Here is an 18162-nt window from a genome sequence, read left to right as displayed (position 1 = left end):
GTAGTATTCTGACGGCCCTTTTTTCACAATCTCTCGCGACAGGCACTATCCCCGATGATTGGCGAATAGCCAAGGTAGCACCCTTTTTCAAGTCAGGCGACCGTTCTTCACCATGCAACAACAGACCTATTTCGCTAACAAGTACCATATGCAAGGTCATGGAACACGTCATTCACTCCCAAACTGGCAAATACTTAGAAAGCCACAACATAATAGACCAGTATCAGCACGGTTTCCGCAAGGGCTACTCTTGTGAAACACAACTTGCAGGCTTTGTTCATGACTTACACGCATCCATTGACGCTGGTTTACAAGTAGATGCAGTTTTCCTTGATTACTCCAAAGCTTTTGATTGCGTACCGCGCCACAGATTAGTTCTCAAACTTGCATGCCTAAACATTCACCCTAACGTCCTCGCATGGGTTAAAGATTTTCTTTCCTCCAGGCTCCAGTTCACTTCCGCTAACAACTACAATTCTTCTTTTGCCCACGTTACTTCCGGTGTCCCCCAGGGCAGCGTGCTAGGTCCTTTACTTTTCTTAATATATATTAACGCTCTACCTTCTTGCGTAACGTCCCGGGTTCGTCTGTTTGCCGATGATGTCGTAATTTACCACACAATTTCCTCTGATATCGATCGCCAATGCTTGCAATCTGACCTTGATGCAATTGCCTTATGGTGCTCCAAATTGCTAATGTCGCTTAATATCTCTAAAACCAAGTTCATGACATTTAACGGTCGAAAGTCTCGAATTGAAAACACTTACTTCATTAATAACAGCACGATTGAGTCTTCCGCTTCCTACAAATATCTTGGCCTTCATTTCCAGTCTGACCTAACGTGGCATCACCGTATAAATTTAACCCTGGCAGCTGCTAACCGTACTCTTGGAATACTCAAACGAACCCTCAAGCAAGCGCCACCACTCGTACAAAAACAGGCATATACCACAATCATTCGCCCGAAAATTGAATATGCTGCGGCAATTAGGGATCCCCATCATGTATATCTAGCCTCTAACCTTGAAGCCCTGCAGAACCGTGCTGCTCGATTTATTTTTTCAGATTATTCTACATTCACCAGCGTTACATCTTTAAAAAATCGTGCCGGTTTGCAATCCTTGATCCTTCGTCGAAAACATTCCCGCTTATCACTATTTCATAAAATTTTCCACCACTCCTCACTTCGTGATGATTTCTTTCAGTCACCGCCGATTATCTTTCCTCGCCGCGATCACCCTAACAAAGTGAAACGCATTTTGTGTCGGTCATTAACTTTCGCTCAATCCTTCGTACCATGCACTATCATTGATTAGAACGATTTACCCTCATACATAGCCATGGAAACTGACATAGCCAAATTTAAGGAAACAATTTGCACTACTCTGAGAAGCTGTTGAAATGTTGTGTTTCCTTATTAAGTGTGTTTCCCTGATAATTTTTATGCTTTGCGATTTTTTGCTTGCTCCTGACGTTCTTATGTAACGTTTTTTTCTTTTTTTTTTGTTTCTTGGTTCCTTATGATGACTACACTGCCTTGTTGAACGAAAACAAAAAACACTTGTCTTGTAAATGTTTTTCTTTTTATGTATGCTGTACCTGCTTGTACACTTGCTTTTCTTGTAGCCCCCCCCCCCCTATGTAATACCCTCCTTCGAGGGCCTTTAGGGGTATTGTAAATAAATAAATAAATAAAATTTCCATGAATTCTAGAGTTTGCTTGATCTCTCTTACTTGCTTACGAAGGTGACGCCTAAGGTTTACTAATTGGCGTGCGGGTTCTGAAACATCGTTTCCCAATGCAGCAACGAAAAGCAAGGAGCACAGTATAAGAGAACAATATAAGCACTGGAAATACTAAAACGAAATCAATTTCAACTAATCATTAGTAGAGGCAGCAAAAATGAGCTTGTATTAGAGATGAATATTGTTTTTTAAACCTGTGAGTGAAGTATACGCAATGGAAGACACGCCACTCTCGTTTGCTGCCTCCGCTACCAATTGACAGGGCGTGGGTCTGCACAATTTTTTTATCTACCCGGCGAAGCAACGATGGTGACGCAGGCCATCCACGTAATTGCATTGAGTAGTCGCTGGAAGTAGTACTTGCAGATTTGCGGAATTGCAGATATTGGTTTTCTACAGCTGCAGTGAAGAGGTGATGCGACAGAGTGATACGTTGTCTCAAATTCGAAGCTGAACAGGTCACCTGTGATGCAACTATATGTAACTTCAGACACTTCGATTTCGATTGCTGCCTGCACCACCACTGCATGGCGGTGTTGTAGACGAACCTAAGGAATGGCAGTACAGTGTTTCAATTGGCGTGGTTGGACAAGACATACATCCTCTACATGTCCTCGAGGGAGCAATTTAGTCGCTCAGCCTGACCGTGTGTTTGTCGATGACACGCGGTCCATTTCCTTTGTGTTATTTTCCACTCAGCCAGAAGGGCTTGGATGACTTTTGAGATGACGACACGACCACTGTCATTCTACAGTTATCGAGGAGCACCGTGGCGGAGAACAAAGCCGTCAAATATAAAAACAGCAACATCGCGGGCGTTCGCTGCAGGAAGGGCCATCCTTTCGGCGTAGCGTGTCAGATAATGGACTCCACCAGTTCATCGGTCTTCACATCCGCTGCATGCGGTCGCATTATAGTGGTCGATGCCAATGTGGTCAAATGGTCGAGTCGGGCATGGTAACGGCTGCAACGCGCCAATAGGACAATCTGCAGAGGTGTCGATTCGTTGAAAAGGGGTGCCAGATCGGGCGTGCTTCTAAACAAAGCGGCACATTCCACGCCAGTGACAGCGCTGATGCAGCCGCGTGTTGTTCTTTAGGACGCCGGTGTCGGTGCTTCGGGAATCGGTGTGCATATACGCAGGGATATTGGAGCACAGAATACGATATATAGGCAGTAGAAGTCGAGCAAATAGTTGTGGGGGTATAGTATGTTGTATCGCATGGAAAATTGGGTTGCGTGGCGGCGTAGCACCCGTGTGGAAAGACTGACAGATGGAGCGGCAATACAATGAAGCCGCATGACAAGCTGCGGTTCCTGGAGCTGCTGCGCAAGCATATCAGTGGCGGTCAGCGGTAATAGCATAGTCGAGGAACCTGACAGAGAACTGAAATCAGTTTTCCTCAGTGGAGGGGGAGGGCGCGCCAGTAACAGCAGGCTTTCGACTGGAGCAGCATACGACAGACACTAATACCCCTGTTACACGGGCACTTGCAACGGCCGTTAACGCAAACGGCAGTTGAACGCCGTAATGGCAGTGGGAACGGAACGGTGGTGGCAACGCTCACACGGCACTTTCCATGCTCAGTCGGTTCACTTTCGTTTCGACGATTGATCACGTGACTCTTGAACTTTTTACCTCGCCAACTCTAAAAAATAGTTTCTCCAATTATTTTCTGCGCTACATGCTGTCCAGTGTGTTTGTTTCACTATTTTCAAAAGTTGTTTGCAAAACTAGCGAAGAAGCTCAGTTAGCCGATCCAATCCGATCCACGGCGTTGCAAAATGGCTGCGTTTGTTGTGGTTTCAATGTGGTGAAGCGTCCCATTTCACGTTCCATCGCTTGTACTAACCGCAGCACCACTGTGCGTTTCCTTTTTTTCTTGCGTACCGCGAGTGACCATCTGCGCGATTCAGCAGGTGCAGTGTTGAACGTGGTGCGACTTTGCGACGCGCACCCGAGAACAGCCGCGGAATGGAGGTTAGCCGGCCGCCTTATGAATGCGACCGTGATTGTCCACCCGATTTGCTTCTCCTGGTTGCGCACTACGAGGCCTTGTCGTCTGCAAAAAGGGCTGAACTGCAAGCTGTGCGCATTCAGAAAGCGTCAATCAAGAAGAAGCGGAAGGCGGCCGAGAGGCGATGTCGCAGCCTCGCTGCACTCGCTGTGGTGATGTCTGCCAGGCAAAGGAGTGTGTGGACGCTTTTCAGACCACCGTCTTGGTACGACACCACCGTGCCGACGTTGTCGGATCAAGATTTCAAGGCCAACTTTCGCGTGAGCCGTTCCACATTGGCCTACATCGTGAGCTCGTGTCCTTCACTAACACGGGAGGATACAAACATGCGAGCTTGCATACCCCTACACCAGCGCGTCGCCCTCTCGCTTTACAGACTCGCCACATCGGCAGAGGAAAGGACTGTGGCGCATCTCTTCGGTGTGAGTTGGCCATCCGTGAACCTGATCTTCCGAGAATTTCGTGATGTTGCCGTAGATGTTCTTGAGCCCCAAGTTGTGCGGTTTCGGTCACTGAACAATGTTAGAGACCGCGTGCGATAGTTCGAAGCCTGCACAGGCTTACCGCAGGGCTTTGGCGCGCTGGACGGTTGCGTTATAAAAGTCTCGCCGCCCAAAGAAGATGCGCAGGACTATTACAACTATAAGGGCTGGTATAGCATAATTTTGCTTGCTGTTGTAGACCACAACTACAAGTTCATGTTTATTAATGTAGGGTCTCCAGGGCGCAATCATGATGCAGCCGTGTACAGAGGCTCGATATTACTGGACGTAGTAGGAACTGATCTCTTCACTCAACCAGGCCAAATTATTGACGGGATACCAATAGGAGCGGTCCTCCTCTGTGACCAGGCCTTTCCTTTGCAGCGTCACTTCATGAAACCTTTCCTTCACATGAGTGCAAGCAGCCCAACAGTGCAAACGTTCAATTACACACTCTCAAAAGCGAGGCGTGTCGTTGAGAATGCCTTTGGGAGATTGAAGGCTAGGTTCAGGGTCTTGAAGGCAATTGAGTGCCAAATCGAAAATGTCAACAGCATTGTGCGAGTTTGTTGCATCCTTCACAATGTATGCGAGCACATGCGTGATCAGTGCGACACACAGTGGAGTGCTGAAGCAGCAGCCGGGGAGCTTCCGCATCCTGTTTGTGTGAGCAACGCAGTGAGCTCGTCAGGTGAAAGTGTCCGACGTGCTTTGGCCAAGCACATCTTTTCATTGAAGCCATGAATACTTCGAAAAGCTTTGTTTTAGGCATGCAATTGTGAACAATGAACAGAACGTGAAAGACTGGGCAATTTTTGGAGCATGTGTGTACACGGGTCTTTATTCAGGGCTGTCTGGGCAGTCAGGTTGACGCTCCTGCCGGCTTTCAAAGTATTGGCGGATTATGGTCACCATTTCACGGTATATGTCATTGGCCTCCTCCTTGAGACTGACCGTCTTTTTGGAAAGCTTGTACTCCTTTTTAGCCATCTTTTCGGCACGGTTTTCCTGCCTTTCTAGCAGCAGCACAACTTTATCTATTGATGATGTCGGCTGGTCGCCTTTTGCGCGTGTGACTTTTCTCGGATGATGCAGCAGGTGTTGAAGCCTGGCTCGTCGATGCCTCACTGGTCGGGGCCAGACTGGTCGAGGCCAGACTAGTCGACACCTCGACATTTACGGTGTCTGCACTGCTCGGCGCTTCTGATGGCGGTCTTGGGGCAACAATCTCTGCGCCCTCTGGCAGCCGCTCCACCATGTCCAGCTTAGGAAAAGAATAACAACAGAAGGTTACTGAATGTTGCTTCTAAGTGATTATTACAGTGTTGCATGATGAGTGGAAGCGGTACACATAATGTGCAGAAACACTTCAATATACCAGAACTTTATGCAACAGTTGCTGTTTTCTCTCAAAGAGTTTTGGTACACCCTAAAGCACATGGCCTACGCTGGTACCCTTTTGCAACATAACCAGCCTTACCTGTCTCACCCTATTTTCATAATTCCAAGAAAAGTAAGAAGTATTGTGCCTTCCGTTATGTCGGAAATGTTAACCAATGGTTTCGAAGCTACAAAGACTGACGCTTATTAAAATTATCTGTGCATTTTAGTACTCTGGCACACAACAATGCCTCGTGTTCATGTCATGTGCTTTAGTAACATGAAATTCTCTTTACTGCCAACTGTCTTCTGTGTGTCAGTCCATTTCTAGTGTTTGCATACAGCCAAAATAAACAAATGTTGCACCTGAAAGCTCTCTTGTACCAGCCTTCTGTCATTCATAGGCAGGTTCCCCAGGAAGGTGTGCAACCGTTTGTAGAACGGGCACTGAGTTGCAGCAGACCCAGTGCCAGCAGTGCTTGCCTTTCTGAAATAAACAACAGCCAAGAGTCACTTCTTTATGTCGTAAGGGACGAACACGATTTTTTTTCTGCACAAGTACAAACTGCCAAGAACTATGAACCTCCTTGTGCTGAAAGTTAAAACTGCAGGCAAAGTGGTAAACAACAAGGAGAAAGCTGTTGAATTATGATGCGAGCTCAATAGGCTTCGATCAAAATCAGCTGATAATCAAGATACAAGTTATTAGCCTATAGACAGTCAAGACATAAGTTTGGGTGAGATTCTTGATTAGGATATGCATTCAGCGCTTCCTGCTCTATTCAAGACGTAAAGTTCAATCACTTGGGCTGATGCCATATGCACGACATGTGTGTTTTTTCCTGCACTGCTATATGCACGACTTCGTCAGAAAAGAACATTTCAAGTCTTTTAGCACACTGTGTTGACAGCTACCTAAAAGTACCACCCCACCCCAGCCTCTGCAAATAGTGTGTAACTATAATAAATTGAGTGGTTGCGTTGAACAAACAGGTTCTTGATCAGTACAATGATGTTTTGTGTCGAAAACGACCTAGAACGTGCCACTCCATTCCAACTAAAGAAATAATGCATGGAATTAATTGTATTAGTATAGTATTATTGTTTTGTGGCTAATGGAATTTGCATATGAAACAAGAAAGCAGTATTGTTTGCATTCAATGCGAACACTAGTGCTTTCATAGTGCGACATTAGCGATTGTTAGCTGCACTGCATCGCAAGCTATATGAAAGCTACTGCACATGTCAAAATCTTATTTCGAGTAGCTGGTAGAACAGACTTCTCGATGCAAATACATTCTGTGAGGCTACGCCGGCCATGCCTAGATTACGGCAAACGGCTACATATCAAAACGAATTGTACTACGCTAAGATGTCATCGCTATTCCCGCATTGCTGCATGAGCGTTACAATGAGTCCAAAGAGTCGAGAGAGTCACATTCGAGCCCACTTCAAGCAAAATTCGACGTTGCCTATGGCATCGAAACACATGTCGGGCCGTGCGGCGCGCCAGATCTTATTGAACATGCCTGACAAGGCGTATATATGTCGGCTTAAAGGTCACTAATAAATTCAAGGTAACTTACTTGTGAGCCTGGGCCAAGTTTTCCATCTTGTGTTTGATCTGCTTGACTGTGATGCACACGGCGTGCCCACATTCCTCGCTTGCGAGCTGGTTAAACAGCGCCGTCATCCTCGCGTAGACGGGCGCATTGTGTTTTTGCGCTCGCAGTTCGGCCAGGTAATCCTGCCACAAGTTGATAAGCAAATGCGTCAGTGACGCTGTCCAAGCAAAGCGCTTTTGCGCCGGCGCGCTCACCTGCAGCGGGGACACGTTGCTGCTGGGGGCTGCCATCTTGTCTACCTCACGACGAAACGGAGGGAAGCGGCGGCGGAACGGAGACCGGCGAGCTCCGTTGATGTCAATCGCCGTTGGATTTCCAACGGCGCTCGCGCTGCCGTGTAACTCCGCCTAACGGCCGGTAAGGCCAACTGCCGTTTTCCTTAACGGCCGTTAAAGTGCCCGTGTAAGAGGGGTATAATACGATATTCAGGTAAGCAAAGCGCCGAGCGGCTGAGTTGTCCTTAAGGGTCTTTCAAGGACGAAAGCCAGCAAATGGCACGGTGGTCAGTTACGACGTCGAAAGCGCAGACGAAAATTGACCAGTGCCCGAATGATCGCCAGGCACCCTTTCTGAACTCTGCCTTGTTAATCCTTTCCCTGCAACTCTCGAGATAACTCGGGAGACCAGGACGCACAACCACCTGCTAGGCCCCAGTATACTTGTGTTGCCTTCTTTAACTTACCTCCTACCACTCCTAAGAGAACTCGTGTATAAAAATCACAGCCACTTTTACAAAGATGGTTGAACGCGAAGATTTCAGCCAATCCAAATTGAACCAATGTCGAAGTCCAAAACCAACAACCACCCAACGAGCACAAGAAATTCTGAGCGACCCGATGCTATGCATATGTGATTTGATTGCTTGTTTAGGACTGCATTTTTTTAACGTTGAAGTTTCATGAATACACATGTGGTAAAGTTGCATACCCTCTTGTTATTTATGAACGGTCACGGGCATCTGACACGATTCGATACCGTGTATCAGCAACGACATGCAGAAGCCGTGCGGGTTCGTCGACAATCCGATGCCAGCGTGCGCATCAACCAGACGGAAGCCAGACGTCGTCGCGGTGCTGATCACCAGGTTCGCAACCGGGAGAACGTGGCCAAACGGCAGCGACTCAACGCGGAACCACCTTAAGAGTCTCTTATTACGGGCACGATTGCGCTTGCGCTTACGTTTGCATAAGGCAGCGTCTTCATCTGCCGTGCGCTGAACCCGTGGCCTGCCGATCGTGACGGTCGAAAATGCATTGCGGGACGCGCTTAATGCAATGCAGACATAAAGCGATGCAGTATACAAAGCACACTGTGTGCAAATCAGCCTTTGAAAAACACAGGACCCACCTATCGAAATGCCAGAGAGCTTTTATGAAGCACTTTATTCCTATGTATACAACTTCTATCCACACAGTGTGCTTCCATTTGTCGGTGCCTTTCTTGACTTTGAATATAAAAAGCCAGTCATCTACTCCAGCCTTCTGTACTCTACCAATCATTCTTAATACAAAAAGATACCAAGAGAGGAGCCATAACTGCCATAAGTGATATACAAGCGAGTACAAGAAAACCAAAGCAGACAGTACCATTACTCTACACGCTAAGTAATGTTTACAACACACGGGAAAAGTTAGGAGTAATGTCCATGGTTCGTATAAAAAATCTTTCCTCATCGAGCACTGCACTGAAAGCGAGGCCTTGCTTGTAGCAGACATACAACTTCTTGCACAATTCTCACAAATTGCGCAAATGGAATTTGTGCAACATATAGTATGTTGGCTGAGTGCTTGCCACCACCTCATAGCGTCTCCTAAATGTGTGGTGAGTCAAAACTTAGGTGGTCCCGCGTGCGACAATATTGTTACGGAGATGTTACGACTATAGAAAGCCGTTATTTACAATATATATACAAGATGAGTCAGAGTAGTTAAGATGGCTGACCATCAACAACGCGCAGCAGCCAGCGTCTCCGATCTTCTTCTTCCTCTCTCTTCTTTCATCCTTCCGTAACAGGAGCCCCCAGGTGGCGAGGCGCAATTTTGGCGCATGGTAGGCGAAGAGTTGCTAGCGAAGTTGGCCGCGAAACGTCTGACTTGAGGCGTCTGACTTGAGGCGTCTGACTTGAGGCGTCTGACTTGAGGATGCATCAAAGTGTAGCGGCGAAATCTCGTAACTTACGTCGCTAACTTGGCATAGGACTTCATAAGGCCCTGTGTAGCGACAAAGAAGCTTCTGGGAGAGGCCAACCCGACGACATGGTGACCAGAGGAGCACCCAACCACCTCGTGTGAACTTAACATCGGGATGGCAGTTGTCGTAATGCTCTTTTTGTATATACTGCGAGGCTAATAAACGAGATCGGGCGACTTGACGTGCCATATGAGCGCGATCGATAACTTTACGAGCGTACTCACCTGCAACACGTGCCACAGAATGGAGGATGGTGTTAAACGGCATTGTGAGGTCGCGACCATACAAGAGATAAAAGGGTGAATATCCTGCGGTGTCATGTCGCGATGATTTATACGCGAACGTCACGTAAGCCAGCGGGACGTCCCAGTCGCGGTAATTGTAGGAGACGGGCATCCACAGCATCTCTGCGATTTTTTCGTTGAGAGGTTCCGGAAGACGGTTCGTTTGTGGGTGGTAGGCGGTGGACAGCTTGTGCTAGTGCACAAGAGTGGAGGAGGTCGTCGACAACAGGAGATTAGGATGAACGGCCGCGGCCTTTAAGTAAATGTCGAGGTGCACCGTGGAGGAGAATTACGTCGTGGAGGAGAAAATCAGCGACGTCTCTTGCGCAACTAGTCGGCAACGCCTTTGTTATCGCGTAGCGTGCTGCTTAATCAGTAGCGATTGCGACCCATTTCTTCACTCTAGTCTTGTCGGAAAAAAGCCAATCAGGTCAAAGGCTACGCGAAAGAACGGTTCAGAGGGAACTTCAATTGGATGGAGTAGTCCAACAGGGGCAAAGGCAGGCTTCTTCTGGCGCCCACACAATTCACAAGATCCGACATAATGGCGACAAGGCAGTAGAGACCCGGCCAGAAGAACCCGCGTTGTACGCGGCCGCATGTACGTAACACTCCAAGGTGTGCAGCCGTCGGTGCATCGTGTAGTTGTTCGAGAACGACGAATCGCAGATGACGAGGAAGGACGAGGAGCAACTCAGGGCCCTCAGGGTTCATATTGTGGTGGTAGAGGATGCCATCATGCAGCACGAACATCCGGCGCGTGCCGTCGGTTATGCCAGACTGCACTCCGCCGATGATGGAGTGTAAGGATGCGTCGCGTTGTTGTTCAGCGCGCATGTCGGTCATGTCAGTCAAAGCCATCACGCAGATCACAGGATCAAGCGCAGCAGGATCGGAAGGATCCACAGGGTGACGCGAGAGGCAGCCAGCGTCCTTGTGGAGGCGTCCAGTCTTGTAATCACCCTAATTAAAAATTCCTGTAGCCGCAAAGCCCAGCGACGAAGCCGTCAAATTGGGTCCCGTAGGGAAGAGGGCAAGCAGAGTGCATGGTGCTCTGTGACGACCGAAAACATGCGGCCATACAAATATAGCCGGAACTTGGCGACACCCCAGACTAAAGCCAAGCACTCCTTCTCGGTGCTGGAATTAATTTTTCTCGCAAGCTGACAGAAAGTGGCTAGCGTAAACTGTCACGTACTCGGTGCCATTCTGTTGGTGGGCGAGAACAGCGCCGATGCCATGGCCGCTTGGTTCAGTGTGGACTTCGGTCTGTGCTGACCGGTCAAAGAGGGCAAGTATGGGAGAGGTGGTCAGAAGCCCGATGAGAGTGGTGAACGCTTGAGCCTGCTCCCAACACCATGAGAATGGTGTGTTCTTCTTTAGAAGATCTGTCAAAGGCCGAGCAACGTCGGCGAAGTTTTTGACGAAACGGCGAAAGTAAGAACACAGGCCAACCAAGCAGCGCACGCCAGAAGGAGAACGTGGCACAGGGACACTGCGTACTACGCGAACTTTTTCTGTATCTGGTTGAACACCGGATGCGTGAACGAAGTGTCCCGACACGGTGATCTGATGGCGCCCGAATTGATAATTCGTACAGTTCAGTTGAAGGCCGCCTTTTAAGAAGACCGCAAGAATTGCAGCAAGTCGGGTAAGATGGTTGCCGAACATAGCAGAAGAAAGAATAACGTAGTCAAGGCAACAAAGACAGGTGGTCCATTTATAGCCCCGCAGAAGAGAGTGCATCATACGTTCTAATGTCACAGGACCATTATATAGGCCAAAGGGCACGACGTTGAACTGATATAAGCCATCCGGCATGATTAAGGCCGTCTTATCGCGGTCCATTTCATCAACTGAAATGTGACACTAGCCGGACCGAAGAATTTTATTTATTTATTTCAGATACTGTCAATCCCATTGGGATTTTTACAGGTTGAGCATATATTATATACTCACAAATAACGATAAAACAGGTTTACACAATTTCAACAGTGATATTTGCAATCGACACGAAGCAGATATAGACAGACATATGATAGGCAATAAAACATGAATGGTACTTTGCATTTTGCAAAAAGGGGTACAATTGCATAGGCAGATACAATGCTCATACAGATTTTATTTTATACAATGACGTGAGTGGTGTGTTATTTGCGGCTAACATAATCTAATTATTGCGCAACAGTTCTTCTACAAGGGTTACAAATTTCGGCACCGATGTGTTATTCGTTATGCAGGGGTCCAGGCTATTCCATTCTCTTATTGCAAGAGGAAAGAACGAATATCTAAAACAGTCAGTGCGAAATGCATATTCTTTAAGTGTTAGTGAATGCTTATGGCGCGGAGGTCTGGTGTCAGCTAGGGATGTATACAAAGAAGTATTTATTCGTAATGCATTGTGTATTAATTGGAACAATAATTTTAGTCTTGCTATTTTGGCGGTTTCGCAGAGTAGAAATACAGGCTTGTTTTAGCAGTTGGGTAGGTGAATTGCTATTCTTGTATTTGTAAAAGGTGAATCTAATTGGCTTTCGCTGCACTCCTTCTAGTTTGTTAATAAGCTGTTGTGTATAAGAAAACCAAATTTCGTTACCATATTCGAGAACATAGCGAGTAAATGCGTTGTATGATAGCAGTTTCATCTCCGCTGGAGCAGCTCGAAGTCTTCTTCTGAGGCAGAACAACCGTTTTAAAGCAGAACCCGTTTTAAAGATCATGTGAAATGATCAAGCCAATATATTTATGCTAATGAACTCGGGTGAGTGGTATGTTATTGATAGCGTACTCAAAGTCCGACCTATGTTTTTTGCGGGTTATAGAAAAAAAGACAGTTCAGTTCCATCTGCCACTTTTTACACTACATCGCTCCATCATGAATGGCACTGCTAAAATCAACGTGATCATTCATAGAGTTAATTTCATTATGAAGAACGCAGTCGTCGGCAGAAAGCTTCATTTTAACGCGGATGTTAGAGGGCAAATCATTAATAAAAAATAAGGAATAAAGTGAGAGCAAAAGCGCACCCTTGATGTAACCCCCGATGTAACTTTTGCAATTGAAGAAATTTCATTGTTAACAACAGCATACTGAAACCGGTTGGTTAAGTAATCTTAGATCCAATCGACAAAAGACCCATTGCCTGAAGTTGTTTTCAGTTTGCTGATTAGTTTTTGATGGGTAACTCTATCAAACGCCTTCGAAAACCCTGATGGTATTAAGTCAACTTGTTTTCGATTATCAACGCTTTGGGATAAGTCACGCCTTAATTCAAAGAATTGGGTTATAGTTGAAAGTCCCCGCCGGAAACCATGATGGACAGGCGATAATATTTGTGCTTGCTCTAGATAGCTCGTGATATGCTTTAATATGATACGCTCTAATAATTTTCCTACTGTGGACGTTAGCGATATTGCTCTGTAATTACCGACATCAATTTGCTTCCTGCTTTATGAACGGGGATTACTTTTGCTATTTTTCATTCCTTTGCAAGGCTCCATGTTGATAAGGATTAATTAAATATTAGATGTAGATATCTCGCGTTGACTTCGGCATATCTTTGAAGAAAAGTGTTGGGAATATTGTCCGGACCGTTTCCTTTTTTTGTGTCCATTGATAGTAATAAGTTGAGCCCTCCTGACTCAGTTATCGTTGGCATGTCTAGCGGTGTCTGGTTGTAGCGATTCACCTCCGGAATGCGACCACCGTCAGCAGTGAACACAGACTGGAACTTTGTATTTAATGAATTTGCAGAACCTAAATTTTGTTCCTGAGAATTGAGAGTGTTGCTTTGTTTTTTGGGGCTAAGGTACTTCCAAAACATTCTAGGGGAATGTTTTAAAAAGTTAAAAAGCGTAACTGAAAATGAATGTGCTTTCGCTGTACTAATCTTCGCTTTCATTCCTTTGACAGCACACGTGAGTTTACGTTCATGTTCAGGACCTTTCTTTGTTTTGAGCAATTTCCTTAGTCGCTTCACTATGCGCTTCGCATAAACGACATCACGTGTTATCTACGGGTTATTTCTATTTATTCGTTTGGTTTTTCTTGGTATATAGATATTGATGTAGTGGGATACAATGGCTTTAAACCTTTCCCATATTGCGTCTATATCAGTGTCTGAAGAATTAGCGAGTTCTTCAAATGACTGACACTCAAAGATTGAGTAATTAGCTATGCTTGAGTCGCCAGCTTTTGCAAAGTATGGATATCTAGTTTTCGAAATAAAAGGATTTGTTACGGCCTGAATGGGAGTAGTGCATAATGTTAATTTGCGATCTGATATTCCATCTAGCACTGCTAAGTTAGTTTTATCGTTCTAAAGTGATTGCTCGGAAATATGAGGTCAAGAATGTTGGATGCATTCCCTTGAACACGTGTGGACTCATTGACAACTTGTGACAAGTCAAAACTAAGCATAATATCAAAAACAATTTCGGAACAAGGAGAGCGACAACACATAGTTCGCCCGACGATACCCGGAAGGTTGCAATCCTCAAGAAGTATCAGCCGGGATTTTTCGACGTGAAGTTCCATATACTTATATAATGATGTCATTGCGCGTTCATCAGTCGAAGGGCTACGGTTTACTTAACCGACACTGATAGTGGTCGCACCAAAACTGAGTTTGCAAAAAAAGTGCTTCGGCATTCTCGACTTCTGGTAAGACAGTGAAAGGAATTTTGTAATTGATTAGTAAAGCCACTCCTCCCCCTCGCTTTAATCTGTCTTTGCGCACAATCACATAGTCGGGTGGGGCTATTTCTTTGTCCTGTATGTCATCTGTAAGCCACGTTTCCGTAATCGCCATAAAGTCAGGCTCTAGGCTGATAAGAAGAGACTCTAGTGCGTCAAGCCTATTGAGGATACTAGGCGAATTTATGTTTCCAAAGGGCGTTTGTTTCGTTTTTGGGGCGGTTGGGCACGTAGGTGTGGTCCAATTCCTTGCTGGTTTTTTTTTTGCTTTTACTCACACTTTTCTGTGCCTTTACAGATACCCGGCAGTTCTTTTCTTCATCCCACTGAAAGAATTCGCCGTTGCTTCGGACTTTATCGCAAACGAGCGCAACATTTACACCGGAATCTTTCATTGATTTTGCACTAACCCACAGTTTTTTCCTTATGTCGCGTACTCGGACAGAGAAGTCTTCACTGATCGCGTATTCAGTATATTTAAGTTTGCGTCAGTTTTTTAGCATAAAAGTCTTTTCACGGAAATCCAGAAGATTTAGTATTACAGGCCTGGTTTTCTCGGGTGAAGGCTTTCCTAACCTATGAATGCGTTCAATGGCGACAGGTTGAATTTCAAGAATGTTCTTGGCAATGCTTTCATTAAAAGTTTGTTCAAGGGATTCGTTGTCCTCTTGTTCATCTTCTGGAATTCCGTAAACTAAAGATTACACCGTCTCGAGCGATATTCCAAATCATCCAGTTTTAGTTCAAGCGAGGAAACTACCTTCTCCAAGTTGGTGACCTTGTTTAAGCAGTCAAAAATTTTGGTCAAGTGCAGCCATGGCTTCCAGTTTCGCTTCAATTTATGTTAGTCGATCCTCTTTAATGCTTTTTATGTCTCCGGCAATCGCCCTCGAGTTGTCTGGAGATCTGTTCAAGATCTGGGCCGGTGTTTGTTTCGACGTCTCCAGCCAGTAGCAGTAATTCCGCTGCGCGTATTGCCACATCACACAGTATAGGACATAGCAGCCTTGGGCACGGCAGCATAAGAAGGAACGCATTATTTTAGCGAATACATTTGCCGTAACGCCTAACCTGCACAAGATAGACGAAAGGATTAGGAATCCGCATCATGCTGTTGCTGCCGTGCCCGTAGAGCGCGTGCTGGTCCAGTCTCGCTTTAAGTAGCCCCGAAGCGCCACCTGGTCCAAGCTGGGAGTCCCGTCAGTGTGTAGCATCCCTATCGACTTGCGTTGGAAGACGAAGGTTTCGGTGACCACCGTCGTCGCAGGGCGGAAGGAGCCGGAGTGGTTCCCCAGCCGAGCTATCTCACCCTGAGTCATGGGACCAGAGCCGTCCCGTGCCGTCGGTATCACCCGGGGAGAGGAAATCAGCTGCACAAGATAGACGAATGGATTAAGAATCCGCATCATGCTGTTGCTTCCGTGCCCAATGGATCGTGGACGATTAATGGACGAGAAACATATGTCTCCGTGCAAACTGTCCAAGGCGTCATTGATGCGTGGTTGCGGGTAGACGTCTTTTCTCCTGATCTTGAATTAGTGGCGATAATCGACGCAAAAACGCCAGGTACCATCTTTATTTTTCAAAAGGACGACAGGCGAGGCACAAGGACTGGTTGATGGTTCGATGACTGCTTTGCGGCGCATTGCGTCTCCTTCTGATTGGATGACTCTACGTTCAGCGTGCGATACACGATAGGGACGCCGATGAATACGATTCGTGTATACAGTATTTATACCGTGGTGAACAACAGATGTTTGGCCTAGTCACCGAAATCAAAAATGTCACTGCACGATTTAAGCAGGTAAGGCATGTCCGTGGCCTGTGCAGAGGTGAGGTCAGGTGCAATCATTTTCGCGAAGTCATCCATTCAGAAACCTGCGCTATCACATGCAATTGACCCTAATAAGCAATTCTCGCCATTCAGACTATCAATGTCAAATTCGCAACCGCTAGAAACGCTGGCCAAGAACATGCCGGCCGGAATTACTTGAGGGCACAGGCTGAAATACAGAAGCTGTAGAACGGCGTCGTTATTAATAAGCGTAACCAACGTATTCGGAACCCCAACGTTCCGGTTCAAAAGCAAGTGTATGATAGGGCGAAGGACACATTCGCCTTCAGGAACCTGTGGCTGGGCGGTCAAACTGACATCAGTAACTGCCTCGGGTAACAGACACCCATGTTGAAGCGAGCACAAGTGCGGTGGGGCGGTACTCGGAGCATCGTCGAGTTGAGGCAGTTCCAACTGAAGAACGCCCTCGGGCACACGAAGCACTCGGGCAGCTGCTGGGGTGTGGACCTTCTTTAAACTTCTACGTAGGCTAGCAGTCATTCCAGAAACGTGGGCTCCATTGTCAATGATCGCTTAGACAGGTACGACGTCTATTTTAACGTCTAACACACTTCTCCTTATGGGCATAGACAGAGGATTTCCTGCGGTAGTAGGCAATGGCGTACCACTTCCGAGAGCTGCATTTCTTAGTTTCCCGAAAAGGAGAGGCCAAACGCCATAGGGGACGACAGGCGACGTGGCTGCTGCGAATGGGAAGGTGGACGACCTGTTTCCGGTGAACGAGACTACTGGCCGCGCGGCGGTGGTGTTCCTAACACAGTTCTCGGTGCTGTTAGACTCGGCGGTGGCCGAAACATGTTCTGCTGAAGTACGAAAGATTTTTGAAGTACCACTGCGTAGTGAGCACTGTTCCGACATCCATATTGTTCGAGAAATTGTAGTTCCAGTTTTCTGCCACGACATTGCTGCGCCGACAGCTGATAACAACTACGTTCGGAAGCTGCGATGTGAGGGCAAATTTCTTGATGACGACAAGAATCTTATTGAAGTGGATACTGAGAACGGCCTCAACTTGTTGATTGGAGCTGACCATCTTTGGGAAATCGTTATGAGAGAAGTAAGGAGCACAGAAATTCCAGGACTTGTCGCAATCAACACGGCATTCGATGGATACTGCAATGACCAAGTCACCAAAAAGCCTTTCTTAACTGCGACGCTAACATTATGGTCTGCGTTCTGCGAGTGGAAACGATTACTGACGATGACACAACCTGGCAGATTCTACAGTCGTTCTGGCACCTCGAAGCAATGGGCATCACAGATTCTGGCGAACCTCCCTCTCCTGAGTCTATTGCACGGTTCCGAGGAACAATTCGCAAGAAAAATGGTACATACACCGTGGCGCTGCCTTGGAAAGAAGATCAGCAACAGCTACTTGGAAGCAGCCGTGATACCACGCTCGCACGTCTACAAAAACTGGCAAAAAGGCTATCAATGAATGAAGGATTATTGGAGCGATACAACGCAGTCATATGACAATAAATGGAGCTAGGACACGCTGAAGTGGTACCTAAGAGTGTTCCTATTGTTCGGGTCACCTATTATATGCCACATAGGGAAGTTATACGAGAGGAATGGCTGACTACCATGCTCTGGGTTGTGTTCGACGTATCTTAACACGCTCAAGGCCTTCCATGACTCAGCGACTGCCTGGATAAAGGGGTGAACCTCAACCCACAGTTACAAGTACTGCTTCGCTTTCGGTGGTTTCCGGTTGCCATCAACTCCGATATCGAGAAGGCATTCTTACAAATTGAGATACAGGAGACCGACCGAGATGCATTCCGGTTTCTCTGTTTGATGCCATTCCCGTCACCCAAAACAGTAACATTGTCGAATGGCGCATGACCGGGGTACCACTTGGATCAACATCAAGCCCTTTCTTG

At 46.6% G+C, this 18162-nt stretch overlaps 2 protein-coding genes across 2 annotated transcripts in view; one reads left to right on the top strand and one right to left on the bottom strand.

Moving 5' to 3' along the window:
- The window catches only part of LOC142574988 (uncharacterized), a 108158-nt gene that overhangs the window by 19440 nt on the left and 70556 nt on the right, over positions 1 to 18162 (top strand). The window lies entirely within an intron of this gene.
- LOC142573848 (uncharacterized) lies at positions 5280 to 7481 on the bottom strand. Its single transcript, XM_075683078.1, has 4 exons — positions 7446 to 7481; positions 7213 to 7373; positions 5993 to 6113; positions 5280 to 5510 (listed from the first exon to the last, which is right to left on the bottom strand). The coding sequence occupies exons 1-4, from the start codon at positions 7479 to 7481 to the stop codon at positions 5280 to 5282; spliced, it is 549 nt and encodes a 182-aa protein (XP_075539193.1).

The sequence above is a fragment of the Dermacentor variabilis genome, chromosome 3, assembly GCF_050947875.1.
Source record: "Dermacentor variabilis isolate Ectoservices chromosome 3, ASM5094787v1, whole genome shotgun sequence".
Classification (NCBI taxonomy): Eukaryota; Metazoa; Arthropoda; class Arachnida; order Ixodida; family Ixodidae; genus Dermacentor; species Dermacentor variabilis.
Note: the sequence above shows the minus strand (reverse complement) of the source record. Positions and strands in the feature narration are given on the sequence as shown.

What these genes read in the sequence shown, in the direction of transcription:
- LOC142573848 (XM_075683078.1), bottom strand. Translation starts at nt 7,481, where the DNA reads ATGGCAGCCCCCAGCAGCAACGTGTCCCCGCTGCAG. An exon ending in AACTTGGCCCAGGCTCACAA is followed by an intron (nt 6,114 to 7,212) that starts GTAAGTTACCTT and finishes TGTTTATTTCAG; the next exon opens with AAAGGCAAGCACTGCTGGCA. An exon ending in TGGTACAAGAGAGCTTTCAG is followed by an intron (nt 5,511 to 5,992) that starts GTGCAACATTTG and finishes TCTTTTCCTAAG; the next exon opens with CTGGACATGGTGGAGCGGCT.